Source organism: Chironomus tepperi, unplaced genomic scaffold (genome assembly GCF_022539635.2).
Source record: "Chironomus tepperi strain 1889 unplaced genomic scaffold, CSIRO-AGI_Ctep_v1 contig_217, whole genome shotgun sequence".
Lineage (NCBI taxonomy): Eukaryota > Metazoa > Arthropoda > Insecta > Diptera > Chironomidae > Chironomus > Chironomus tepperi.
In genome coordinates, this window is record NW_027226339.1 from 2,604,318 (window position 1) to 2,632,282 (window position 27,965).

At 33.0% G+C, this 27,965-nt stretch overlaps 5 protein-coding genes across 6 annotated transcripts; 3 read left to right on the top strand and 2 right to left on the bottom strand.

Moving 5' to 3' along the window:
- Positions 1-163: 163 nt before the first annotated feature.
- LOC139090406 (uncharacterized) lies at positions 164-10,341 on the top strand. The gene is made up of 7 exons (XM_070640187.1): positions 164-367; positions 1,412-1,513; positions 1,573-2,057; positions 2,112-3,909; positions 5,236-8,277; positions 8,334-9,497; positions 9,899-10,341. Exons 1-7 carry the CDS (start codon positions 265-267, stop codon positions 10,069-10,071), a joined length of 6,867 nt encoding a protein of 2,288 aa, XP_070496288.1. The 5' UTR covers positions 164-264; the 3' UTR covers positions 10,072-10,341.
- Positions 10,342-11,065: 724 nt separating this feature from the next.
- Positions 11,066-18,637, bottom strand: LOC139090188 (clavesin-1). Its single transcript, XM_070639923.1, has 3 exons — positions 18,486-18,637; positions 12,299-12,500; positions 11,066-12,242 (listed from the first exon to the last, which is right to left on the bottom strand). The coding sequence occupies exons 2-3, from the start codon at positions 12,498-12,500 to the stop codon at positions 11,455-11,457; spliced, it is 990 nt and encodes a 329-aa protein (XP_070496024.1). The 5' UTR covers positions 18,486-18,637; the 3' UTR covers positions 11,066-11,454.
- Positions 18,638-21,161: 2,524 nt separating this feature from the next.
- TfIIEbeta (transcription factor IIEbeta) lies at positions 21,162-22,315 on the top strand. The gene is made up of 3 exons (XM_070639874.1): positions 21,162-21,283; positions 21,350-21,620; positions 21,679-22,315. Exons 1-3 carry the CDS (start codon positions 21,222-21,224, stop codon positions 22,240-22,242), a joined length of 897 nt encoding a protein of 298 aa, XP_070495975.1. The 5' UTR covers positions 21,162-21,221; the 3' UTR covers positions 22,243-22,315.
- Positions 22,316-22,379: 64 nt separating this feature from the next.
- Positions 22,380-26,386, top strand: Hexo1 (Hexosaminidase 1). Of its 2 annotated transcripts, none has more exons than XM_070639873.1 (4): positions 22,380-22,754; positions 22,815-22,929; positions 24,453-26,026; positions 26,132-26,386. In XM_070639873.1, the coding sequence occupies exons 2-4, from the start codon at positions 22,862-22,864 to the stop codon at positions 26,266-26,268; spliced, it is 1,779 nt and encodes a 592-aa protein (XP_070495974.1). In that variant the 5' UTR covers positions 22,380-22,754; positions 22,815-22,861; the 3' UTR covers positions 26,269-26,386. The 2 variants fall into 2 exon arrangements, with proteins under 2 accessions (XP_070495974.1, XP_070495973.1); XM_070639872.1 differs by having other exon boundaries at positions 22,840-22,929.
- Positions 26,387-26,993: 607 nt separating this feature from the next.
- Positions 26,994-27,960, bottom strand: LOC139090154 (uncharacterized). Its single transcript, XM_070639878.1, has 2 exons — positions 27,761-27,960; positions 26,994-27,697 (listed from the first exon to the last, which is right to left on the bottom strand). Exons 1-2 carry the CDS (start codon positions 27,775-27,777, stop codon positions 27,139-27,141), a joined length of 576 nt encoding a protein of 191 aa, XP_070495979.1. The 5' UTR covers positions 27,778-27,960; the 3' UTR covers positions 26,994-27,138.
- Positions 27,961-27,965: the final 5 nt, after the last annotated feature.

Sequence of the window (27,965 nt, forward strand, 5' to 3'; positions counted from 1 at the left end):
AAAAAAGTTACTGAATTGTCGAAAATTGAAATTTATCTCCACCCTGTTTGAGTAGCTTTATCATTTGAAGCATTGATCCTCAACACTCTATTGCTCCCTTATCAAACACGTTCTGATAACAAGTATTGATTATATTGCCAATCAATAGAAATTATTTGTTAGTAATTGCTGAATCGTGAAACAATAAAGTCTAAAAAAGTGAAAATCTGTGAAAGTTCCTAACTGGATTTGTAAATAAGAAGAATAAAAAGTCTTAAATTATGAATGAGTGGCTTGAATCTTGAGAGAACAATAAAAATGAAGACAAATCAATTGATAACTTTACTATTAATCTCCTTGATTTGTGTAATTGGAGTAAAATCACAAGGTGCGATAAGTGTTTTTGACTTGAAGTCAATATAAGAACTGCAAATCTCTTGAGAGGTTGTAAATTTTGATGATCTGATAAGTGTGCAATAGTAAATCCAAGTAAATCCATTTGGTACTTAGAAAGTTCAAATCTTGAAGTGATTGTGAACTTGTTGGAAGTTGTTGGTCTTAAAAATCAATCAAAATATCAATTTTGGACTGTCAATAACTAAGAATACTTCTTAAAGTGATTAAGTGATTGTTTTTATTGTTCAAAATAAAGGAAATTAAAGCTTCAAATTTCGCCATTTCCTGCTATTAATGCCCTTCAAATGTATAACTTATTCCTTATCATCTTTTCCCATTCGATAAGATTTGCTGAATTGTTTTCAATTTCACTTGAAACTTTATCAAATGATTATTAATAATAGCAATATCTTTAGGAAAACATCCATAAGTACTTGATTTTTGTTATAAACTTTGTCGAAGGGATTCCTCTATAAAGACGCACGTCATGATAAAAATTTGACTCGTCATGTGTTGCTTTATCTTTTTTTACAAAAAACGTACTAACTGTTAAGAATTCCATTGAGAACACAAGCCGGTTAATCGATCAAAAATCCGGCAGCAAGCCAACGTGACTGACTTGATGCCGGATTCGAATTAATTCCTACATCATGTCCGAGGCACGTCTTCTTCGAGCCATAATAGATTTGTATTTTTCGGATATGTAATGATTAAGAGATCAGTCTTTAGTAGGAATCGAACCCTTGTCCTGATTAAAGAAATGTTTCCGGTCTGTTGACTAGCCACTTGACCACAAATACACATTTCATTCACCTTCAACACCACAAGTTATTTCGTTTCAATAATCACCATTTCTCAGAAAATGCCTTCAAATAATAAAGTAAAAGGCCACTTTAAAATGCCATAAATTTATTATTATCATAATTACAAATAGATTAAGGACTTATCAATAAATTACAGTAATACACTTTTTTGTAGTATATTCTCATAAATGGACTCAATTGTCAAGAGGTTTATAATTCTTCCTTATTTTTAGAAACATGTGAAAATTATAACAATCAATTACTCGAAGCCAGTGTGATTCCCGGTCATATTGGTGTATTTGAAACACTTGAGATAACTAACGCATTAAATATGAGTAAGTGTGATAATGAATCTGTTGACAATGACACAATACTAAAGATGAGTAATTTGCAGCATTTAGCACTAATCTTGACGAATATTTTTCGGCTGAATTGGACACACAGCAAAATGAAATTAAAATATCAACAACAGCAAGCTTTGCTAATTACGAAAAGGAAAACAACGTCACGAGAACAGTCTTGAATCTTAATATTCGATGCAGTTCCTCTAATACAGCCTTGACTATCAGAATTACAATTAGTCGGGCCAATAATTACTCACCAGAATTTACAGCATCAAGCTATGATATTAAAATTCCAACGCCACTTGCAAAAGGAACAGAAATAACAGCATATTTAGGATTTGATGATCAAATTGCTGCAACTGATTATGATCTTTATGACTACAGTATAAGCTTCACATTGACAGGAAGTGATTTATTTTATGTTGAACGATTAGACATCACTGGCGTTAAGTCAACATTTAAGGCAAGAATATTTACGAAACAGCAGATAATAAAACTGGAAAATGATGAAGTCGAGTTCACATTGACGGCTACGGTAAGAAAAATTTTATATAATCATGCATAATTACTAACAGTTATCATCCTTTAGGACTCATCAGCTGAACCGAAATCCTCAAGCGTCAGTGTCAAGGTCTTTACAGATCCTGAAAACACATTTATCGAGTCACCGAAATTTTCCAAGCCTCTATACAGAGGTGAACTTGAAAAGGGCGGAGCATTAAAAATTGAGGATATACAGCTTGATGCGAGCACATACGATGACAATGTCAAATTTGAAATCGTAGGGGATGTCTATGAGATTATAAGTATGACAAGTGAAGGTCCAACAGCTTCAATAACATTAAAAGAAGGAATTTTACCAGAAGAAGTCTTCCAACAAAAGTTCGTTGACTTCATTATAGAAGCAAAACGTGATGGAGACAAAAGTGGATTCGCTGTCGTCGTCATTGACATTTCATCGCCAATATTTACATTTTCCTTTGAGAAATCACTTTATGAAGGTGAAATTAAAGAAAAGAGACAAGAATTGAGCATTGAAGCAATGAAATTATCTACAAATGGATCTGTGGATGGAACTTTGTTAAGACTGTCGCAAGCTGATGCAAAATATTTCGACGTAAGCATTAACAATGACTTAGTGGTCCTTAATCTTAAACAGGAAGCATCAATTGATGAAATAATAGCCAAAACCTTATTATTCCTAACTGTTGAAGCTGTACAAAACAATTCTACTGTAGCATTTACAAATGTCATCATAAAAACAGTCGCAATACTAATTCCACAGTTTGAAAATAACTTTTATACAGCTAGTATTGAAAATGGTGAACTTCAACATGAAAGAATTTTAATCACAGAAGAATCCATAATTCCAGAAGAAGAAATTGAAGTTACTCTTATTGGAACTGACAGTTCAATCTTTGATGTGGAAATTACCGGTCGAGAAGTGTCCTTTAAGTTAAAAGCTGAAGCTGAACTACCAGAGAATAAAAGCTTTTTAAATTTCCAAATCCAAGTCAATGTTAAAGACCCAACCAAGAAAAATTTGGCAGTTGTTATTTGTGAGCTTAAAGTTACTGACAGTCCACAACAGAACTTGAAATTCAGTTCTAATTTGTATGAAGGAAAAATATCACAAGATTCGATGCTAAGCCTTCCAGATATTGCTTTAAATATAGTCGAGAATGTAATCATAACTTTGTCTGGGAAGCACGGCAACTACTTCGAGCATGAATTTACTGAAAACATATTGGTCCTTAAACTAAAGGATGGAATCGATATAGAACAATTTTCAACAGATTTCTACCTTCAAATTACAATTGAGGCATCTCGTGTGAATTTCACATCAGCAACATCAAATGTCATCATTGGAATTGAAAGAAGCTCATTACCTGATTCAGCATTCAAGAAAAGTTTATATATTGGCAGTATTGACGATCAAAGAACTTTGCAGTTGGAGGATTTAATTATTGAATCTGAAAATCAGTTCACTAATGTTCGTGTAACTGGAGATGATGCTGAATTTTTCAGTGCTAATATTCAAAACAATATCATCAGTTTGCGTTTGATTGAGGAAATTACAGAAGAGTTGCTGCTTGAAAAGACTATCTTAAATGCAAAAATTGTAGCTGACTATGAAGAAAGTTCAATAACTACAAACCTTATTGTTAAACTTCCAAGACCAGACCAGATCAAGAAGTTAGCTTTCACAACAAGCTATACGTCAGGAACAATAAAGATTGATACAGAACTTGTTCTAGAAATAGGAGAATTTTCCTTGAATCCAGCAAATTACGATGAAACTGTTGAATTTACTCTTACTGGAACTGATGCACATCTATTCAGTTTAGATCAGAATTCCAACAAAATCCTGCTGAAACTGAACCAAGGCATAACTGTTGAATTTACTCTTACTGGAACTGATGCACATCTATTCAGTTTAGATCAGAATTCCAACAAAATCCTGCTGAAACTGAACCAAGGCATAACTGAAGAGCAACTAAATACCAAGAAGTTCATATCATTGTCTGTGATTGCCACAAGAGAAGGATTTGAAAAAGCTGAGCATTTCTTATTTATCAATATTGAAGTTTTTGATTCCAGTGAGTCAATGTTTGAGGATACTTTGTATGTTGGAACTGTCGATGATCAAAGGGATCTTCACATTCAAACACTTGTAATCAAATCCAATCATGATTTCAAGAATGTAGAGCTTATTGGTGATGATATCGAGTATTTACATGCATCAATTGAGGATAACCAGATTACAATCAGCTTGGCCAAAAATATAACTGAAGATTTATTGATTCAGAAGTCTGTTTTATCAGCAAAAGTTATAGCTCAATATGATGACATATCAATATTCACAAACCTAATTGTGAAACTTCCAAGACCTGAAGATATTAAGAAACTGAAATTCGAGAAAAATTATAGTTCTGGAGTTATTAAAAGAGATTCACAGCTTTTGCTTGAAATTGGAGCAGTTAAATTACATCCCGCCAATTATGACTCTTCTGTCCAATTCTCACTTTTGGGTTCTGATGCCGATTTATTCATTTTTGAACAGAATGCAAATAGTATTCAACTCAAATTGAATCAAAGTGTCAATGGGGAACATTTGACGAAGGAATTCTTAACATTCTCAGTTATAGCATCAAGAGAAGGATTCGAAAATGCCGAACATTTTATATTCATAAACATTCAAACCTTTGTGACTAGTGAGACTATATTCGAACGAACTTTATACATTGGACAAATTGATGATCAAAGGGATCTTTATATGGACAGCATTGTGATAAAATCTGATCATGACTTTAAGGATGTCCGAATAATTGGCGACGACTATGAATACTTCAATGGTTCAATTACTCAAAATCAAATTACAATCAGCTTAATAAAGCAGATTACAGAAGATCTCTTAGTTAGAAAATCAATTCTATCAGCCAAAGTTGAAGTTCAATTTGAAGACATTACTGCATATACAAACCTCATTGTGACTCTTCCAAGACTAGACGAAATTAAAAAACTGAAATTTGAAACCACATACACTTCAGGAACTATAAGGATAGATACTGAGCTTGTCCTTGAAATTGAAGAGTTTTCACTAAATCCTTCAAATTATAATGAATCAGTTCAATTCGGACTTGCTGGAACTGATGCACATCTATTCAGTTTTGTTCAGAATTCTAACAAAATCCAGTTGAAACTAAACCAAGGCATAACTGAAGAGCAACTAAATACCAAGAAATTCATATCATTGTCTGTAATAGCAACACGAGAAGGATTTGAAGATGCTGAGCATTTTATATTCATTAATGTTGAGATTTTTGACCCAAGCGAGTCATCCTTTGAGAATAATTTGTATATTGGTCAAGTTGATGATCAGAAACATCTTCATTTGGATCCAATAACTATAAAATCCAATCATGTATTCAATGACGTTAAAGTGATTGACGACGACTTTGAATATTTCAATGTATCAGCCACTGGAAATCAAGTTATTATCGGTCTAGCAAAGGAGATTACACAAGGCTTACTAATTCAAAAGACAGTTTTATCAACTAAACTAATGGCTCAATACGATGACATTATAATTATAACTAATATCATAGTAACACTTCCAAGACCTGATGAGATCCAGAGCCTTAAATTTACAACATCTTATTCAAGTGGAAAAATTGTCACACAACCTGAATTAAGCTTAAATATTGACGAGATTTCTCTTCAAACTGGCAATTACAATGAGAATGTTCAATTCACTCTCAATGGAGTCGATGCTGATTTATTCGAAATGGTCAGGAACACAAACAAAATTCAACTGAAATTAAAATCAGAAATTAGTTCAGAAATGCTGAATGGTAAAGAACTATTAAGCTTAATCTTACTAGCAACACGACAAGATTTTGCATCTGCTGAACATTATGTGTTCATTTACATAGAACAATCAAGTACTGCAGCTAGTGACTCATTTGCTAAAAGTTTGTACATTGGAAACATTGATGAACAAAAAGCACTTCATGTTGAGACTATGACAATCAGATCTAATGAAAATTTCAATTCTGTTGAGATAATTGGTGATGATTCTGAATTCTTCGATGCAACTGTTGACCAAAATAATGTTACTGTTCAATTAAAGCGAACAATCGATCAAATTATTCTGCCTCAAAAAGGTTTCTTGAATGCGAAAATTGTCGCAAAACATGACGATACATCAGTTTACACAAATCTTGTTGTGGATCTTCCAAAACTTGACGAAACTAAAAAATTGAGTTTTGAGGAACCGTTTACAGTTCTGAATCTACAAGTACATCCTGAATTGAAAATGGAACTTCGAGAAATTTCGTTAGAGTCAACAAACTACGACGAAACTGTTAAATTCAGCATTGCTGGAAGTGACGCAAATATTTTTGAAATCAGTGCAGTTGGAAATAAAGTGCTACTCAAATTAAAGTCAGGAATCACTGTAGAATCCTTAGAAAATAAGGAATATTTCACGTTAACCTTAAAAGCAACAAGAGAAGGATTTGAAAGTGCTGAACATTTCATTTTTATCAATGTATTGACACCAGAAGTAGTTAAGTCAAATTTCGAACATAACCTTTATCTCGGGAACATTGACAATCAACGAGTTCTTCATCTTAATCCTCTATTCATAGACTCAGAACAAATATTCTCTGAAGTTATATTGACCGACAATGAGTTTGAATACTTTGCTGCATCTATAAATCAAAATTATGTCACAATCACATTAGTCAAAGAAATAACTGAGGATCTGTTGCTGAAAACTTCCTTATTATCAACAAAAGTCATTGCCAAATTCGGTGATATTTCAATATCCACTAATGTTGTCGTCACATTACCCAAAGTAAATGGAGATAAGATTTTGCGATTTGAAAGTCCTTACTATATTGGATCATTAGATCAGTTAACATTGGATATTGAAGACATAGTACTTGAGATGAATAACTATGATGATGCAGTTGAATTTACTCTTACTGGAACTGATAAAGATCTTTTCAAATTTGAGAAGATTCAAAATTCATTAAAAATAAGTTTGTCTAGTGATGTTACGCAGGAAGTTCTGCTGAATCGGGTGTTCTTAACAGCATCCATTAAAGCAACTAGAACTGAATTTGCAAGTGCTGAAACTGTAATCTTTGTTCATCTTAATGTCATTGTGGATGCAATTTCTCCAATAGAATTCGATAAAGTGATATATACTGGAAGTCTAACTTATAATAATGTTTTGGTGCTGGAGCAAATTTCAATAGCATCAAACGAAACGGAACTGCAAATTTCACATAAAGGAGATCATGCAGATAAATTTACGATTAATCATTCAAATTTGACAGATATCCAATTTGACTTCATACCACAATCAATTGATTTTGAAAGTAAATTCTACAGCTTCTACATTGAAGCATTGAAATTTGGAGCTCCAAAAGCTTATGCTGCTGTAATCATTGAAATTATTGACAAGATCCAACTCAAGTTCGATAAAGTTAATTACTTTGGAAGCTTTGATGAACATGGAAATTTAATGATAGATCAGATTCCATTAAACACAGCAATGACAAGTTCCGATGTCTCATTCAAGCTTGTTGGTGGTCAAAATGAATTTTTCGATTTTAATTCTACTGGATCAGCAATACAAATTACTAATAAATTGTCAATTGCTGTCGAAAATCTTAGTTTTGTCTGGTTTTACCTTGAAGCTTATGGCAGCAGTTACTATCCTGCGAGGACACTAATTGTTATTGATTTTCCACAGCAGATTGACACTCCAATCGACGAATGTTATGACAAGTTAGATCCAACACAACCATATTTTGAGTCTGGATCATATTCCTTTACATTTATGAGTAATGAAGTTGGACTTGTTGGTCAAATTCAAGCTATCATTACTGATCCTGAAGATTCTATTGTATCATATGGACTGCTGTTTGAAAATATCTTCCTATATGACAAAATGACTATCAGCAAAGGAGATATCATGTTATTAGTTCCAATTCCAGCAGGATTTTATCGAATGAAAGGAATCGCATTGAGTATGAATAGTAGGAAAACTGCTGAGACAAGCATTCTGTTGAGAGTCTTAGAACCAAAAGTATGCGAAGATGGCAAACCGATAACAACTGTACAAAAAAGCTTGGCTATTGTGAAAATTGAGGAAAATGTGATCCACAATCAGATCATGTATATGAGAATTGGTGACTGTTATTATGAAATTACCAAAGTAGTTCCGGATGTACTGAAAAGTAAGTTTTTACTCCATGGGATGTAGCTACTGACTAATGTATATATTTATTTTTAGACTACCTGATGATCGACAACACAACATACTATTTAAAGAATGTACAACCATTTGATAGGGAAGACAGTGTATTTGCTAGCTATAATGTGCCACAACTGCAAGTTACTCTACACTTAGTATGTCCAACAACATACTCCACTGAATTTGATCCTCATCGCATTCAACCTTACATGTCCGAAGTATTTACTGACGAAATTTTATACTCACCATCCATAACTTACCTTAATCTTGAGATACTCGATCAAAATGATAATGCGCCGATATTTACTAATCCACCAAATGTGAACTATCGTGTCGCATTCCCAGATGAATATCTTATTGGACTTATCATGCCAAAATATATTTTCAAACTTGAAGCTTATGATATTGACGATGGAATCAATGCAGTAATAAGATATAGCACCAGCATGCCAACAACATTTGAAATTAATGCAGTCACTGGTGAAATGTATCCATTAAGAACGCTTCCTGATGAGCCAACTGGATTTTTAGTAACAGCAATTGACAGAGCAGGTGCTGGTCTGAGGACAACGACGTCTATCGATTTTATTAAAATCAGCAGTGATGATGTGATTCAAATTATTGTCGATAATTTCGCAAATAAGGACATAGATGAATTAGCATTGGAACTTTCACAGAAATTAGAGGCAGACTTTAGAGTTTTAAGTTCCTCGCAATTGCCATTCACAACAAACTCTCAAGTATTAAGGTTTGCAGACACTCAGGCGAAAACAAAAATTTATGGATATGCTTTTAAGACCAATAGTCTGGATTTAATTCCACCTAATGAGTTAATTGAGCTGTTAAAGGAACTAGAATTAACATTTGCAATAAATCCCTCAATAGTCAATGGATGTTCACAACAAAATAGTGATGACAATGATTGTGACTTGGCAATGTGGATCTTTGCTGTTTCATTTATGGGAACAGTCATTTTAATCATCCTTATTGCTATTCCACTGTTTTGGTACTTCTACTTAAAGAAGAGACTTCAAGGACAGGACAGTAATTCAAATTCATCTAAAGAGGAGATAGCTAACCATTTTTATGAGACAGATTCTGTTCGTGACAGTGAAATAGCTTCTGAAATAGTCGAAGCAATTACTGAAATGAGAGTATCAGATGCAGAGATTTTAGGTATAGGAGTTAATGGAGTTACTCAAGGTAAGTTGTTGGGAATTGATTTTGGACCTTAAATCTGGTTCTATCAATGACTATCAATTGCCAATTACCAATGTCCCTTTAATTACATGAAATCTTTGTTAATATTAAAGTGCTCTTACCTACTGAGCTTTGTCCAGAGACTTGTAACTAAAAAAGTGATTACTCATAATGCTTACTTAAACTATAATCTTACTAGCATCTCGTACAATTAAGCTCATTGATATACACACAGTGCTCGGAATGCAATAATTTTATATTCGAACCCACGCCCATTGGTGTATCACAATGCTTCCTTAAACTATATAGTGCTCATTGAACAGTTCTTATCATTGTATTGGACTAAGCCACATATCCAACATATATCCTCATTGAAATATAATAATTTCCCTACCCAAATTTAGATGAGAGCTCCACAGACGCTGAGAGATTAAGCAATAAATTGATGTCGATATTAGAACCAAGTTCACCAATACCTGACAGAAAGGTTAAATTTAATGAGATGGTTGAACGTATCGAAGTAATTGATGATCATGATCTAGATACTGATGACATTCCAGCACATATGAGATATTGATTTCATATCTGTAAATTGATCTGTAAGTTTAAATCCTTCTGATATTCATAGTAAAACGATAGTTGTGCCTTGTTTTTTTTTTACAAAATGTAAAAAACTTTATTAAAATTTCCATTAAGTTAGCAAAACAATTCACATATAAGAAAAGAGAAGTTGTGTATTAGATATGGATACAGGATGTATGCAAGTTGTGCATTAATTACCCAATTAATAATACAATAATGTGATATGTGCAATAAATCAAAACATATTTAAATATATTAAATTAAATCTTTTTTATCTTAACAACAATAAGTAAATGTGCAAAAGCTGTAATTATTTTATGCAGTATGCAATAATTGAAATATTTCATGCTCAACATGCCGTTTTCGATTATCAAAATAAAAAAAAAAAAAAGTTTTCTTTTTCTTCTTACAAAAAAATCATCACAGCTTATTTGGTAACATCTCCACCTGTCTCAATGTTTTATTGAAGGAAGTCACAATGGCTTCCTTCCATTGATGCATAATAAAATTAAAATAATAAATTGTTCATCCTTCATCGTGCTGATTTGTGCATTCAGAAGTTGAAGAAATAATAAACAAAATCTTAACAAAAATATTTTTAATACTAATTAAGGAAGGAGGAAGTAAAGAGTTGATTGCTACTGAAAGGAACTATTGAATTGAACAGTAACTATGAAACAATTCAGAATATACTGATTAATTATGTGAGCTTTTGTTTAACCAAGTTGTAAATGTGAATGTCACACAGTATCACTTGACATAATGATAGATATGTAGCAATGAAACAGTCATTGCATTTAGCAGAGGTCGTTGCCAAACTGAGTTCGCAACAGTTTTCTAAGAACCGATTAACATTTCTATGAAATCTTATACTTCACAAGAGTATTAATCAGTTTTCTAGCAAACCGGAGTGAAGTTGGCTCCGACTTCTAACATTAGGGTTTCGATATCGAGATTGAGGCCGATACCGACCTTGATTCAAGGAGACAACAAAGAAATTCTTTGAATTCTCGAGATCAAGTACCCAGTCTTGGTTTCGGTCTCGAAAACCCTTGATTACATTCAAGTACAACTTGGTTAATGATATTATCTAAATCAAAGATATAAAGCTCAATACTGTCGTTTGCTAGCATGGATTCTTGATGCCTTGTTCTCGACTTATTCTTGAGATCCAGACAAAATCCAGACATCCAGAGATAATCTTGTCCACATCATCAAGAATCCATACTAATTAAAATTATTTCATAGTCTATTAAGGAACAAGAGTTTTAAAGAAATTGTCATGCACAAGTCTCTACCAGAAGTCTACATAGACACTAAACCTAAAAGCGCAACAAGTTAGAAGCAGAAGATAGAACAGATTTAAAGAATATCAAACTTAATCAACTTCTAATTTTCTAAAAGATCCAACAATTCCAGCTTCAATGTCCGCATCATCATTACTCAACCAATTAACAGGTGCACCTTCCAAGTCAATAAACATATCGTCCAATGCCAATGTCTTATCACGATTCTTCTTCAATGTCTCTTTAAACTTGGCAATCATTTCGTCCATTGTAACTTTACCGCCATATTCAGTTGGCAGCAAGTCAGGGTTGACTCTTGTCTTCAGTTCATCAACATTTTTATCGAAGAACATACGCTTACGTAATTTATCACTGACCAAACTCATAGCAAATTCAATGACTTTATTTGCAATGGATGGAATATTAACGAAATGTGTTTCTTTGTGTCTCATTGGTGACGATACCTGAATGCATTTTGACATTCTCTTGAGATCAACCAACGACCATAAACTAATGTGATTCATTGTTAATCCACCTTCATCTGTGATGTAACAATATCCGGCAACTTGTGACTCTTCATCATCCAACAATGACTCGACAATCATTGCATGTGTCCTTGCCATTTGTGCGGATGTATATTTGGTTGCATCGAAACGTGATGCACATGAAAAGATGATTTTACGTCCATGCTCATCACGTTCGGGTAGTGGGAAGAGATATCCACTATCAACAATAGCTTCGATTGCTGGATCATTGATGTCGAGCTTTTGGAACCATTGTGGAAAGAGTTGACGTACGGATAAGTACTTTTCGAGAAGCTCACAAGCCACGGGAACGGAAAACTTTTTGGTTCTCAGGAATCTCAATAGGAATGGTGCATCTGAAAGGATGAATCATGGTTAATTAAGGATTTTATGATGTATTGCAGTGTCTTACCAGTTCTACACTTTTTAATATGTGGATGCTTAGCAATCCATTCACGAAATTGTGCTAATGCTTGGGTTCTTACACTCTCATCTTCTCTCAGTTCTTCTTTTGCAATATCCTTGAATTTTGATGAGAGTGAACATTGGTACGAGTCATACTCGCTGGGTTTGGTTTCCAAACTTGGGATTGGCAAAATTTCTGTTTCCAACATCTGCAAATAAATGACAAATTGGCTATAATTAACAAAAATCGATGATATAAAGGAATTGTCACATTTTATGGCATGTCTGCTTATTTTAGTGAAAGTGTGAAGTTTTTAAAGCTGGAAATTCGCAGAAAAATATTCAAAAAGTCGCCATTGTCGTGCAGTTATGGCATGCTTTGATCAGATATTCTTTGAACTGCTCAAACTAACTCGCGAAATTATTTAAACAGATGCGGCAACAGCTGAGCTAATAAGTCATTAAAAGTAATTCAGTCTATTCACAATGGATTGTTTATTTATGGCGGTATGTCGACAATCCAGACATTTATCCAGTAAACAACCCAGTTCATACCTCAGAACCAATAATTTTAGCCATATTACAAATTTCTCTGTTTTAAATACTCTAGATGTAATCTAACTTAATGCCGGAATCAGACTAAATTTTTCATTTTCGTTACTGTCATAAAAATCCGAAAATAATGTGCTTTACCTCTAATTATTCACAATAATCTACCAAAAATATATTATCGTTATCTGTCATTTAAAAAGTGATGAATTATGAATGATCAGAGTTGAGCACTATGCGTGATTCATATCATAATGACATACATATATCCCAAACAGACAATAAACATACTGACCTAAATGAGCGTGCTCATGTCTGAACATACATGCATATGGTCCTATGGTCATGTGGTCATATGGTCCCTATTGAGTATGCTTATTGAGCATATGCTTGTATGTTAGGGATAAGTATACTCAATCGATTTAACTGAATATGATCAATTTTCAGGTCTCATGAGCATGATCTCCTTGTTTGTTCGGCATGTTAATGTTTTGGATCATTATTGTGGGTTCAATTCTTAAAATTCATCGTATTTGCTGTTAAACTGACAAAGATGTTGTAACTATACTGTGGATATATATTGATTATATCCGGATTTACCAAATTTGTCATTCAATGTCACATTATGACTCAAAAAAAGTGAAGAAAGAAAGTCTTAATACCGAAAAACCCAAAAAAATTATAATATGTCCATATTTAAATTTTTCACATTTCTGCGATAATCGAGACAATGATTAAGTACAAGGTCGTAATTCAAACTAGACTTGATATCAAACTCATTAATATTCATGATATGATGTGATTAAGATTATGCAAAACTGATATGAGATGAAAGGCATAAATAATTAGCTTGTCATAGTTAATGAACTAGACCGGAAGGAACTATTACTGTCAATGTGTGTTGATTTTCTTTTACAAATATTAGCATTAGGAAAGTAAGTCTCTAATTTTGGATATTCCTGTCATTTAATTCAATTCTAGAAGATTTTCATAAACATGATTTGCTTAACAGCAAGGATCATCTTTAGATCAGTCATTTGGCAATCATTTATTTTAGCGATGCATACTTTGGTGATAAGCCTCGATTAAACTGCTCACGACATACAAGTTCGCATCTTCAAGTTTCATTACATAGTTCCACACTGGGCTTTCACCACATGTTGTAATATAGACCACGGAGGCCAATAGCTGACAGTATAATTGGAACCAAGCTCTTGACAGTCACTAGATAGCCATTAGGAAGACACAGCAGTTAGTGGATGCTACATGTGATATAAGATAACATTTCAGTGTGTAGAAACTGTCTACTCAAGATTACTACCCCGAATAGTTCAAGTCGATAAATCGATCCAAAATCCAGTACCACCCCGGAGCGATTTAAGCCAAATTCAGCATTAATTCAGAGTTACGCTGGAAGCTTCTGGAATCCAATCCTCTGATTGGACTTTTGATTTGATCTGTAGTATTCGAGTACAATCCAATAATATCATTGTAGCATATATACGGAAACAGCTTAATATAGATCAATATCTCAAAAATAAGAAGATTACCGAGAATGGAAGTACCATTATAATAATTACTGATTCCAACAAAAAACTAAATCAACATCCGTTTTTTGTCACAATTAAAATTAATAATTATATTTAATACGTAATCAGACAGTATAATCATAACCATCCATAAGAGGCAGTTTTGCATGAACGATTAACATACATAAATATTCACACAGAAAAATATGAATCATCCAAGTGCGTATATCCATGTTTGTTTTGTAACTTTTGCTTTCACAATAACGTGAGGAAAAAAAAAGCAGTTCCGACTGATGCTTAATCAGCGATATAATGCATAAATATGACGAGACGAGACAGAATAAAAAGAAATTTTTTTTGCTTTTTTTGGGTCTGAAAAATAATACATAAAATTTCTCTGTACTTCCCTTATTTAGGTCATACAAAATGTGCAACACAAAAAGTATGAAAAGAAACTTGTATGAAATGCAACATGAAGACGGGCCTCAGTGACCTATTTATTGCTTCTTTTCCTCTTTCATATTCATGATGCAGCATGAACAAAAATGAAATTGAATTGAGAAAGAAAAAAAGATGAAGGAGGTGGAGAAAGTTGGTTTTGCACTTTAAGAAATATTGTGAAATTGCTCGCAGTTGAAATTTGAATTTTGAAATTGGCTAGTGACTGCAATGACTACTTAAAGGAGTCTTTTAGGAATAATGTCCATTTTTGAGAGACAATGAGTCTATTTACTCATTCTTAGGCATCATAAGTGGACGATGGTGACTTCACAATGCAATTATCTGACCAGATGACTAAATGGTTAAGATTCTTAATTGGATATGCTAAAGATTTGGATTAAGAATATAAATTCCCCATTTTAACTGTGTGGTGTCTGAAGAGTAACGTGTGTGGAATCTGGAGTAACGAGACATATGTAGGCGAACTTGTCAGTACAAGCTTGAGGCATCTATGGCCAAGTGGTTAGACAACGGACCGGATATCTGCATTTTTGTTTTAGTAGGTGGGTTCGAATCCCATCAAAGTCGACAGTCTCTAAATATTGTAAGGATAAGTTGACATAATGTCTAGTTCAAAGATTTGCAATTTGTGCGCAGACAAAATTTTAAGGAAATGCCATGGACTGTATGTCGTGTGCGATTTTGACCGAGATTTACCATCCTCCAAAAATTGAAGGACAGGTCACCACCGTTCTACTTAATAACTAGACCAACTGTAGACTAATTACATTTTATCCAGGACGTTCCAAAAATGTTTAATCATTAAATAGTATTGCCGATATGACAGAGATTCGCATTATGTCCATGACATTGCGTTCACCTAGACACCCCTGAAAATCAGTCATAATATACAGCAAGCAAAAAAGCTTTCAAATTATTTTAAAAGAATCAATAAGAATCACTTGTTTCCACGTGATCAGGAAATGTTGTTCTTCAAAATATACATTAAGCAGATGGTGTAGACATAACACTACCATACAAAAGGACTAGTGAGAGGTACGCAAATTGATTTCCCGTATTTTTAATGCATCAAAATACCGGTGCCTGAGATTAATTAAAATGATTTGCCAAATTCAATATTCACGGTTCAAAAAAGTTTAATTTGATGGAAATCATGAAATTAAAATAATTAAGCACATTTGTACCGTTTGATTTTTTTAAGGCATCCAATCTAATTCTGGTCAATAAAAATTACAGTAGATAAATATGTTTAGACCATGAATTGGTAATTGATTTTATTGATCTGGATCCATTTGTATCAAATTTGCAGCACTTAATTTACATGATTATCATGAAATAATTTAATTATTGGATTTTAGCACGTAATTGATTATTGGATAGAATTTAGTGATCTTGAATTTAATTTTGGGTTGTTTTTGTAAAGTGGCTGCGACTTGGGACAAAGTACATGTTCTGGCGCTTTGTCGACCGGATGACAACATTTCAATATTTGCGGATTGGATCAGATTATTAAGCAATTACGGGATTACTTGCTGTCATCATTAGATTCAGATAGAATTGATTCATTTGAGCAATACTTCTTTGCTATGTTGTCGAGAAGCTCCGGACATAGGACTTCATGTCCCAGACGACCCAAATGCTCCTTTCGTAAATAATTAACACGGATCCTGGTAAACTGCGCGTGGAGTCCATATGGTTACCAATTGTTAAGTCTGTCTCCTATGTCACTCAGGAATAATGGATCATTCAGTATCCCAAAACATTAAATATACACATCCAGGATGACAACAAGTCAATGAAACATTGTCGCACATTCGTCTTTCCATTTTAAAAATTTACTTTCCCTTTAGAAGCACGTTAAGAAAGTTTACAGACCATTGACGACAGAGAAATTGAAAGAATTAAGAAACGAAGAAAATAATGATTTTCACTCTAAAAACTTGCACTTGAAGGTTCATGCTCCACAAAATCAGATATTGAAGTTTCATTTTAATAATTTCTGTGTCACTAAAATGAGCAGATTTTCGGCTTTCTCTCTCTACCTCATTAACATATCAGATGATGTAAAGAGACATAACTTATGTAATTTGTGATTATAGTGCGTACAGGGTTTGCTTGACAAAGAAAACATTCAGAGTTTATTCAGCTTTGTGTGCTTTTTTGGCAAATATTGAGGATTATCGTCATTAAATGAGTAGTTTCGTGTGAATGAATAATTATCACGATGCTGAATAACTATTTTGGATGATTGTTGAATAGAAACTTGATGGATTAAATGAAATTGAAAGTTGAAGACTCTTAGTCAAACTGGATGTTTGAAATTCAATAAATTCTTACTAAAATCATCAATGTCAAGCTTGTTCATGTTGAAATATCAATCAACAGCATCTCAAGTGCTCACAATTACTCTTGCAATTAACATTTTCAATTTAATTCCAATACAAATCAAGTTTGAAATTAACCAAAACTTTCTACAAATTATCCATCAAATTGCTCCCCTCATGATCGATCGAAATGTTATTTCGCTTCTTCAACTAAAAGTTTCATGCTAAATTAACTTTAATTTGCTTTTCGATTGCTACATTTAATTAAGTCCATGTATCATGATCCAGAAGAAATTTCTCCCAATTTTTTATATTTTCTTTCTATCAATTAACTTCATTTCGCGTAAACATGAAAAGTATTCAGTAGCACAGCAATAAAATTGATGTTACAAATACCGCTTATGACCTCAAATTCCCAAAATGATCGAAAAAGAAGTACAATATTTAGATCACGGCGTAAATGATGACTTCTTTGTCATCGAAATGTTTGATGATTATTTGGGGTAGTCCAACAGCGGCTGTCCTTGTACGATATTTATGCTTATTTGCATATGTTTTGCAATCTTTGAAATATCTCGTGCCGTCTCGCGAATCAGTTTTTTGCAGCTTAACCGTTTAATGGCAGTGAACTTCAAATGATAAAAATTCACTCTGAATAATTTGAATTTTTCAGTTTTATGTATCCTTGTGCATTAACCAGAGATGCATTGAGCAGAGGAAAGCTTGGGTTTGGAAGTTACACCTCCTCCCTCCTTTCAGGTTACGTCTTAACATTAAGTTACAGTCTTAATCAGTGAATGACAAACTTTTTTGTGCCATGGCACATTTAGGTGGCAAGTCATGGCCTAAATGGCATTTTCATGGCGGCACACAGGTGCCCACCACTGATCTAAGTAATAGTTCAAATCCAGTACACCCTAACAGACAAAGAGTATGATCAGTGTTAAGTACCGCAAACATCAATAGATGACTAAGACAGTATCTGATTCTGACCGACTGCCTGATTTCAATTAGGTTTGTAAGTAAGGTTTCGAACAGACCGAAAAGAATTGCTTGTTCCTCATCAAAATTTCACTCTCACCAATTCAGTAACACACTATCTAAAACTTTACCCACGATGTAGCACTGCCCTAATCAAATCACACATTCATGTCACTGAACTCAAATAGAAATGGAAATTCTTAAAAGAAATGGTTATAGACGAGTTGATCTCATAAAAAGTTAATGAACTTCATTCACTTCCACTTTCACTACAACACATATTGCTTTTAATAAGCAAGAAAAAGAAACAGACCAATCCATATACGTAAATGTAAATATTGCAACTCACTTTCTAAATTAAATTGTAATTCCTTTACGTGCACAAGAAAATAAAAAAAAAATAACAATTTTTTAAAAATTTTAAAGGTAAGGTTTCCACAGAAAGCTTTTTTGAATTGGCTTGTGAGCTCAGCGGCTGCTCAAAGACAACTGAAAATACTTTATGATGAGAGAAATGCTTATATGTTAGCACTGCTGCAGAAAAACAATTTGGTGCTACCGATCGCGTTGAAAAAAAATATGAGCGAGAAGAAGAAAATGAGTAAAAAAATTTATTGAGTCATTTTGGCGTGAATTTTAAGTAATTGCGATGTAAAGTGACAGCAGATTTGTTCTAAATAGTAATTATGTTGTTAGAAGGTTTTTGTTTGTTAAAGTTATGCTTTAATGTGGCATATAATACGACTTAATGACGTGCTTTAGAGAAGAATGCGTCATAGCTTGAATTTGCTTTAACACGTGGTTATTGAAGAAAATCCGTTGAAATTTTTAACTGTCATTTTAAATATTTTTATACGCTTTTATTTAGGTTGCTCTGTTTAAGACTTTCAAATTTTCAAGTACCTACTTCGACCACTTCTACTTAACTTTAAAGGCTGAAATTTGGCATAGTGGTGTATTATAGGCTAATATAGAACACATTAAAAAGATTTTTGAAAAAAGTTTGAATTTTCCTCTAGTTAGGGCCAAAAAACTAGTTTTTTAAGGCCAAAATCTACGATTTCTTGATATAGTTCTACTTTAGCTTGCTAAAATTTGGCATACTAGATTACTTTGTTTTATGGCAAAAGAAATTTGCAAAATTTTTAAATTTCGTAGTAGTTGGTATTTTTACTTATTTTAAAGATTTTTCGAAATTCCGATTGAACTGAAATTTCAACAAAATCTTTTAAGCATTCTTGATAAAAACAAAAAGTATTTTTGGAAAAAATTGATTTTATAATAACAAACCAGTTTTTGGCCTGTTTTAAATTATAAATTTATCTTTGGAACACAAAATCGAAATCTTTTTGAATATTAAAATGTGTGTACTCTGTTCTATTTAGGATCAAAGTCATTTCGAATTAAAATTTAAATTGGCATTTAATAGCGATTTTTAGTCTTCAGTATTAATAATTCGGACACTAACAATTTTTGATAAAGAAAACTAAAAAGTAAAAAATAAAAATATATAAAAAAAGGTTTTTTAAAGATACGCTTTTATTTAGGTGCAATGAAAAGTAGAAAATAATATTTAGATTCCAATCTCAAATTTAAAAGAGACAAATTTTTAAAATTCGACAAAGAAAATTATAATAAAAGCGTGGGCAAATCTACAGAAGCCATTATCAAAGCCCACGCAAAATTTTTATTAAATTTTCTTTGTTTTTAAAAATTTGTCTCTTTTAAATTTGAGATTGGAATCTAAATATTATTTTCTACTTTTCATTGCACCTAAATAAAAGCGTATCTTTAAAAAACCTTTTTTTATATATTTTTTTCGTTAAAATCTTGAAAAACCGTTAAAATGTTCAAATTTCAAACTGTCATTTCAAAGTTTTCGATAAAATCTCTCGTTAAATTTTCAAAACTAAAAAACGTTAAACTTCAAAATTTTCTACTGTCATTTCAAATTTTCGTTGAATTTTCAAAACCAGAAAACCCGTTAAAAATTCAAAACATTTTCTACCGTTAGAAGACTCAAATAATAATCAGCACAATAAATTGGCAAAAATTACAGTCAAAACGCTCTTAAGCTGCTTAATCCACCATAACCGGTGACAAAACCATAATTTCTCTCGCTCTCATGCATTTCTTCATAATATTCATGCTTTCTCTTTGATAACGTCACGTGCAAGTAACATGACCTAATAATTGCAATTCCCTTTTATGCCTCTCATTCTCTCTTCGCTTTTTTTGTAGGCGACATACGCAACTGAGCCTACAAAATTATGTGTACACATGGATGAAATATTTTATTTACGCCAAGATTATTCACCGCATAATTTTATGTAATCAACAGCTATTTTATCCCATATGATTGAGACTCAATTACTCTACAATTATTAAATTGCTTTTACTATTCATTGTATCACGCACAGTTCCATTATTCTTCTTTATTTCTGCCTTTCTTTACTATTTTTGGTGAAAATAATTTCAGATTTAATTTCTTGAGCAATTTGCAGTCGTCGAATTGTGACATGAAGAAATTCGAAAAGGAGATTCCTTTCATCTGGGAATATAGCAAGACAAGCTCATAGGCACTGCGTCTACAAACCAATCCAACATACAATAAAAAGCTTTATTAAATTGTAAACATAAATTTACATTTCCATGCTCGCGTGAAAACAAATCAAGGAAAAATAGTGCAATATGTATGAAAAATAACATTATTTGTTCCGCAAACAGCTTAACAAGCTTGCAAAGAAGCTTCAATTTCCTAACTTATTGTTTAAATTTTATGTCATTTCTGCCAATTAACTGCAGAAGATTTACGTAAGAATTATTAAATATTTATACAATTCGCTGTGTCATCGGAAATTGTTACCGAACTCACTACCTTGACTTCCTTCAGTCATCAAGTTTCGCGTTAATTACTTCCATTTAAATTGCCAATTTTGATTTCGCTAGAAATCCATGTGACATTATTGTAACGGATTTTAAAAATTCAAATAAATTTGTAAGGTTTTAAAAATAAAACATTTGAAAGGTTCTGAAGTAAATTTCCTCCTTTTAATCATAACAAACATTTAATTTAGTTTAAAACATGGATGCAGCATTACTTAGAGAACGTGAATTATTCAAAAAGAGAGCTTTAGCTACTCCGACGTAAGTACCATATGAATGCAGCTATTAAAATGACCTCTAACTAACAATACTCAACATTCCATTTAGTGTCGAGAAAAAATTACAAAAGGAACCATCAAAAGCACCATCCTCAAGTGCTAAAAAGCCTCTACAGCCATGGGAGTCAAAGCCAGCTGCTCCAAAGGAGCCAATGAATTACAAAACAATGACTGGAAGTTCCAACAAACGATTTGCAATTCTCACAAAAATCGTAAATCATATGAAGGATCGACATTTACAAGGTGAAGACCATCCGTTGTCTGTTGAAGAGATTCTAGATGAAACAAATCAGTTGGATATCGGATCGTCCAATAAAAATGTAAGAATCACTCTATAACTGACCTTAGACAATTATAAATCCATTTGTTTACTTCTAGTGGCTTATCACAGAGGCACTTCCGAATAATCCAAAGTTAGAGCAGCCAGTTCATGGAAGATATCAATTCAAACCTTTATTTAAAGTTAGAGATGGTAAAAGTTTATTAAGATTATTAAAACAGCATGATCTGAAAGGTCTCGGTGGCATTTTACTTGATGACGTCCAAGAATCACTTCCAAACTGTGATAAAGTCCTTAAGGCTCGTGCCCAAGACATCCTTTTCATCACACGTCCAATTGACAAAAAGAAAATTTTATTTTATAACGATAAGTCAGCAAATTTTGCAGTAGATGAAGAATTCCAGAAACTTTGGAGATCAGTGACTGTCGATGCTATGGATGATAATAAAATTGAAGAGTATCTCGAGAAACAAGGTATTAGATCTATGCAAGATCATGGAATTAGAAAGCCAATGGCACAAAAGAGAAAGAAGGCATCACTTAAGAAACGACAATTCAAACGTCCTCGTGATAATGAGCATCTTGCTGACATCCTTGAGACATATGAAGACAATACAATTACACAGAAAGGAGATTTACAAGCCAACACAGGACCCAAATAGTTATTATGTTAATTAATTTAATTTTTAAATCTTATCAGAATAAAAAAAAATCAGAGAATTATTTTTCACATAAGTTGCCGACCACCTGTGAATCAGTGTCTGTAAACAAAAACAAGAATCTATTCGTACAGCACAAACTTTGTGTCCAAAAAAAAAAGAAGAAGAAAGAATTTTTATTTTCAAAAATTTACAGTATTAAACAAGTTTACTGATGTGATTGTTACTTAAGTTCTTAATTATTTTTGACACTTTGTTGCTTATTCCTTTCATCGACATCAAAGTATGCTTGGAGAGAAAAAAAGTTATAAAATGAAATGTCGAATTCAAATGCTGATTTAGTTCTCTCATGATAGTTGTTGTGAGAAGTAATCAATTAATGTATTACGGCTGTGCCTTGATACATCTAACAAGTTACAGAGAACTATAATATTTATTACGTGTAGGAGTGAAAGTTAAATTAATATTTTTTTGTTTAGCAAGTGCCTTAAATAATCGGAAGTAGACGGAAAAAGGTGAGAAAAGTTGCTGATTTTCCAACGCCTTCAAGGTCAGTAAAATTAATATTAACAAAGCTCAACTTTTGCTTCCATTCCACAGAATAGCAACTACTTCTCCAGCCATGTCTCGATTCATTCTTTTGTTGGGCTTCGCACTCAATGCACTTATCGGATTATCTTTGGCAAATGAGTAAGTTGGCAGAGAACTTTCTATTGTTTCAATGTATTGCTCCATATACATATAATATGCAGTAAATTTGCGAGTACGGGGATTGTTACGTCAATTGTGTAAACATACTCTCAGTCTCAGTATTATTAGAGTAACCGGATTGTTTAAACTAGTCGCGTGCTGTAAACTATTTTGAGTCATGCTTTATTGTTGAGGAAGTTCATGTATCGGAACTCCAATTGAATTTTTTTATAGAATCAAAGTGTTTTTATGCTGTATATGGTTTGATGTATTACATTGGCACTTATTACTCTGAATAATTACAGTCAGAGAATCTGAATCCGAACAGCACAATGTGGTTGCTAAGGAACCGTTATGTCGCCGGATTAACGGTAAGACTCGAAGTTGCCATGAAAGTACCAAATTGAGTGTTTTAGACTCATTTTTAAGTAGAATAATGCATTTTGCAGCATTGTGCTGCCCGGGGAACTCAGTGTGAATTCAAGCATGTCATTCAAAATTATCAGTCATATCCAGGCATGCCTAGACAGCTCATATTGAATTTTGCCTCAAAACCACAAGTATTTGAGATAAAATTAATTTTTTGTGACTGTCCAAAATGGCAGTTACTCATGACTGCTTCTTAAAGTCCATGACTACTATGATCAATTATCATCAATCAAAGCCTCATCAACAATCCATCCATAAACAGCACTTAAATCCTCAAAAATAAATAAATTATAGAATGCATTGACATAACTTATGGATGACATTTGCAATGGCTTGAAAATCATTGCTCATGTCCTGCAATCTTTAAGTCTTTAAATATTTCCAATGAACAATACAAATAGACGGTCGCCTTAAATGCTATATTTCTAAATAAAAATTCAGTCTTAACGGGTATTCGATTACAATCACATCGTGTCGTTGTCATTTAGGTAGTCTGACGGAAACCAGTTCTTTAATATTTTGATTAAATCTTCTTAAGAATAATAAAAAGAACGAAAACAGTAAGAAGTTGAGGAGATTTGTTTTTTGGATATTTGTGCCAATGAACTCTCGACTCAATTGTGATGCAATTCGGGAGAACTAAGTGCTGCATTTTTAAGGAACTTTGTAAAACAATTAAATGATTGTACTTGTTATCATGGATGTTAATGTGATATTTGCAGCATGTAGCATGAACATAAAATTAATCAAATATTAATTATTGTGCCTTTATCTGCTGAAATGGAAGGCAGAAAAAAGTTTATGAAATTTATGTACTTTATCGCCATACTGACACTTTTAATTGGTATAATTGCATTAATTGTAGTGTCAGTGGTGTACTTAAAGCCACACATGTCAAATCAATGGGATTATGAGAGTTTAAGGTAGAGTATAGGCTAGAATCTCGCAAATTTTCATGCTAAATTTCATTTTAAGTCAATTGAATTTTAATCGGTCGGATTAATTTTTAATCTCAAGGATTTACTTAATCCTGATTCCATTTTTCGTGAATTTCAAACTTTTTGTCTAATTATCTGATTTCATACTTCCAACAGACCGGCATGGGGATATAGATGTGAGCACAGCAACTGCAAAAAGGTAGAACTCACAGAAGAAAATAAAAAGACAGCTGTAAGTTTATCAGTTTGTCGTCTATTTTGCAATGAAGTTTATGGAACTTTATGGCCAAAACCAACTGGAGAGATTGCACCATCAAATGAAGTCATCAAGATTAATCCAAATCAAATAACATTTAAGTCAGACAATTTTAAATTATATCCAGCATATTGGAAAATGGCAACTGACAGATTTTTGGACATGCAAAGGAAGAAAAATCCAACAAAATATTTGATTAAATCGGGTGGAAATCCATTAGTGATTGAGGTCCAAGTCGAGTCCGATGATATGACATTCAATTTAGATACTTATGAAGGATATAAGCTCAAAATAGTTGATAAAGATGGTGTTCATGCAATAATTACTGCCAAAAACTTTTATGGTGCTCGAAATGGACTCGAATCTCTTTCACAATTGATAGTCTATGACAATATAAGGAACGAAATTGTTATTGTCAGTTCCACAGAATTTTCTGATGAACCAAAATACAAGTATCGTGCCATTCTTCTCGACACATCCAGAAACTATTTCTCAATCGAAGCAATCAAGAGAACAATTGAAGGAATGGCAATGAACAAGCTCAATACTTTCCATTGGCATATAACTGACTCACAGAGCTTCCCAATGGTTGTTAAATCACATCCAGATTTATCAAGACTTGGTGCTTATTCACCTGATAAAATTTACACAGCTGAAGACATCCAGGATGTTGTAAGGTACGCTAAAGCTCGAGGAGTTCGTGTCTTGCCTGAATTTGATGCTCCCGCTCACGTCGGTGAAGGATGGCAAAAGAAGGGATTAACAACATGCTTTAATGCACAACCTTGGAAAGATTATTGTGTTGAAGCTCCTTGTGGTCAATTATCGGTCCACAAAGAGGAACTTTATGATGTTCTTGAAGACATTTACCGTGAAATGGTCGAGAACTTTGAATATCCTGACTTATTCCACATGGGCGGTGATGAAGTGTCTGTTTCTTGTTGGAATTCCAGTGCTGATATGCAGAAGTGGATGCTCAATAAAAATTGGGGACTAGCTGAAAAAGATTTTATGAGAATTTGGGGACATTTCCAAAGTAATGCAATTTCTAGACTTGATAAAGTCAATATCAACAAGACTCAAGTAATTTTATGGACTAGTCGATTGACAGAGGAACCGTTCCTCTCACAATATCTCGATAAAGAACGTTACATCATTCAAATTTGGACAACTGGCGATGATCCAAAAGTAAAGACAATTCTCGAAAAAGGATACAAAATGATTGTGTCCAATTATGATGCTCTATATCTTGATTGTGGATTTGGTGCATGGGTTACAGACGGAAACAACTGGTGCTCACCATACATTGGCTGGCAAAAGGTTTACGACAACAGAATGGAAAATATAGCTGGAAAATATGTAAATCAAGTTTATGGCGCAGCAGCTGCATTATGGAGCGAACAGGTTGATGAATTTGCTTTGGATGCAAAATTATGGCCTAGAGCATCAGCTTTGGCTGAACGATTGTGGTCAGGTTAGTGACATTGGTTTTAAATCTCAGGATTTAATTAAGCCGTATTTTTAATCCTAGGATTAAAAATTTAATTCCTGAAATTCAAAAAAATTCAAAATTTTACAGATCCTGAAGATGGCTGGCGAGGAGCAGAATCTCGAATGCTTGTCAATCGTAGAAGATTAGTTGATATTGCTGGAATCAGTGCTGAAAGACTTCAACCTGAATGGTGTTTACAAAACGAAGGTGATTGTCCAATTTAAGGATGTTCAAGTTGTCATCAGCCACACGTTTTAAGAATACAGCACTTGAGAGATTTTAAAGGAGATTTTTTTTCATGTTTTTATAAGACAATAAAGTTGAATATTTGAATAATTAAAAGTAGTTGGAACTGAATTGAATGTCAGCAGGCATCTACTGACTATTAAATAGCTTTATTTTATTTCCAGTCTTAAAAGTTATCTGCTCAACATGTGAATATAAAATATTTTCATTCTGTACAAAATTATGGATTTCCTCCCTAATGCAAACTTTCTCATCCTCAGTAAACTCTGTCAACTTCCAAAAAATTGATGCATGATATATCCGGTTCTCATAATAGGTCGGTAACTCAAATTCCTTCAACGACTTGTCTGTCGATTCTATTAATGTCTCTAAATAATCTTGACAACTTTTGTCAACTAATATGCAGGCAAAGTGCCTTGACTTGTCTTCATTGGACAGAAAAACTATTTCTGAGACTGAAAATTTCAGTTCAAAGGCACAAAACTTTAAATTCTGTCCAATAACTTTGCTGATATTCTCAATCCAATGATATTTAATGATGAAATTTTTGGACAGACTAACATGCGGAGTGTCGATGATTTTGATGTCATCATGCTCCTTAACAACTCTATCTAAATAATCACTTAACACATCCTTAAAGTATGAACAATCTATAAATACATGGCAAGACCAATTGCCGGCTTCGTGAGGTATTTGACGTTTCCTTCCATCATGCTCTGTTGGATCGTCAACTTGACTTTTTTTTGAGGACTCAAAAGGCATTGGAAGTTTGATTTTTTTGCGAACAGGCTGAAGTATTTCAGATTCATCTTCTGATGAGCTTGAACTGTAACTAACTAACTTATTCATTATAGATCTAGCACATCATCCAACCACTTTTCCATAGATTCCTTGTTATCACTTAATGTTGGCGGTTCCACAACTTTCTTTTTGGTTTCCTTCTGTGGACTTACTTTCAAACTGTCAATTTCCTTTGTAAGTTTTTCAGGTGATCTACTTTCGTCAGGTGCTTGATTAGTTAACAGGCTAGCTAATAATGTCTTATAAACTTCTTCATTCGTCTTGGATACTTCATTCATACGGTCAATTTCATCTTGTGACCATTCGATGCCTTCAATGTTGTGTATCTCGTTAAATGGAATCGACTTAATTGAACTATTTAACAAATTAATATCAACATTAAAGTATTTCGATGTATTTATCACACTTTCAGTTTCAAATTTTTCTTGATCAGATTTAAGAATCAAGTGACTTGTACTGGATGAATGTAAGTTTAGTAAATAATTGAAATCCGGAAGTTTTTCTTCTTCATCTGATGAATTTATCTCAAATCTGTCTTTTTCGGGCTCCTCTTGTTGAAACTCGTTCTCCTTCTTGTAGTATCCTTTCTTTTGCTTTTTAGTATTTCTTAAAATAAATTAATTAGTGTGTAAATTATATTAAATTGTGAAATTAAATTTCTATGCTTACTTTTTGTTTTGACTCATTTTTAAAAAATCGTAGTTTCGTGCCCTTTTTGTTTTTATTCGTGAAAATTTTGATAAAAAATTGAAATTAATTAATTCAACGATGCGGCTTACAAGAATGTTACTCGTACAATTCCGTAGAGGTAATAAGACAGCAAGAGCACCACAGGACTTGAAGAAACTTCCATTTAAATCAATTTTGCCATTAC

Bases quoted from the DNA above. Each gene is read 5' to 3' on its own strand.
- LOC139090406 (XM_070640187.1), top strand. From the start codon at position 265: ATGAGTGGCTTGAATCTTGAGAGAACAATAAAAATGAAGACAAATCAA. The intron at 1,514-1,572 runs GTAAGTGTGATA...AGTAATTTGCAG, and splicing joins AACTAACGCATTAAATATGA to CATTTAGCACTAATCTTGAC. The intron at 3,910-5,235 runs GCATAACTGTTG...AACTAAACCAAG, and splicing joins CCTGCTGAAACTGAACCAAG to GCATAACTGAAGAGCAACTA.
- LOC139090188 (XM_070639923.1), bottom strand. From the start codon at position 12,500: ATGTTGGAAACAGAAATTTTGCCAATCCCAAGTTTGGAAACCAAACCC. The intron at 12,243-12,298 runs GTAAGACACTGC...TCATCCTTTCAG, and splicing joins TATTAAAAAGTGTAGAACTG to ATGCACCATTCCTATTGAGA.
- TfIIEbeta (XM_070639874.1), top strand. From the start codon at position 21,222: ATGGATGCAGCATTACTTAGAGAACGTGAATTATTCAAAAAGAGAGCT. The intron at 21,284-21,349 runs GTAAGTACCATA...CATTCCATTTAG, and splicing joins AGAGCTTTAGCTACTCCGAC to TGTCGAGAAAAAATTACAAA. The intron at 21,621-21,678 runs GTAAGAATCACT...GTTTACTTCTAG, and splicing joins TCGGATCGTCCAATAAAAAT to TGGCTTATCACAGAGGCACT.
- Hexo1 (XM_070639873.1), top strand. From the start codon at position 22,862: ATGTCTCGATTCATTCTTTTGTTGGGCTTCGCACTCAATGCACTTATC. The intron at 22,930-24,452 runs GTAAGTTGGCAG...TACTTCCAACAG, and splicing joins GGATTATCTTTGGCAAATGA to ACCGGCATGGGGATATAGAT. The intron at 26,027-26,131 runs GTTAGTGACATT...AAAATTTTACAG, and splicing joins GGCTGAACGATTGTGGTCAG to ATCCTGAAGATGGCTGGCGA.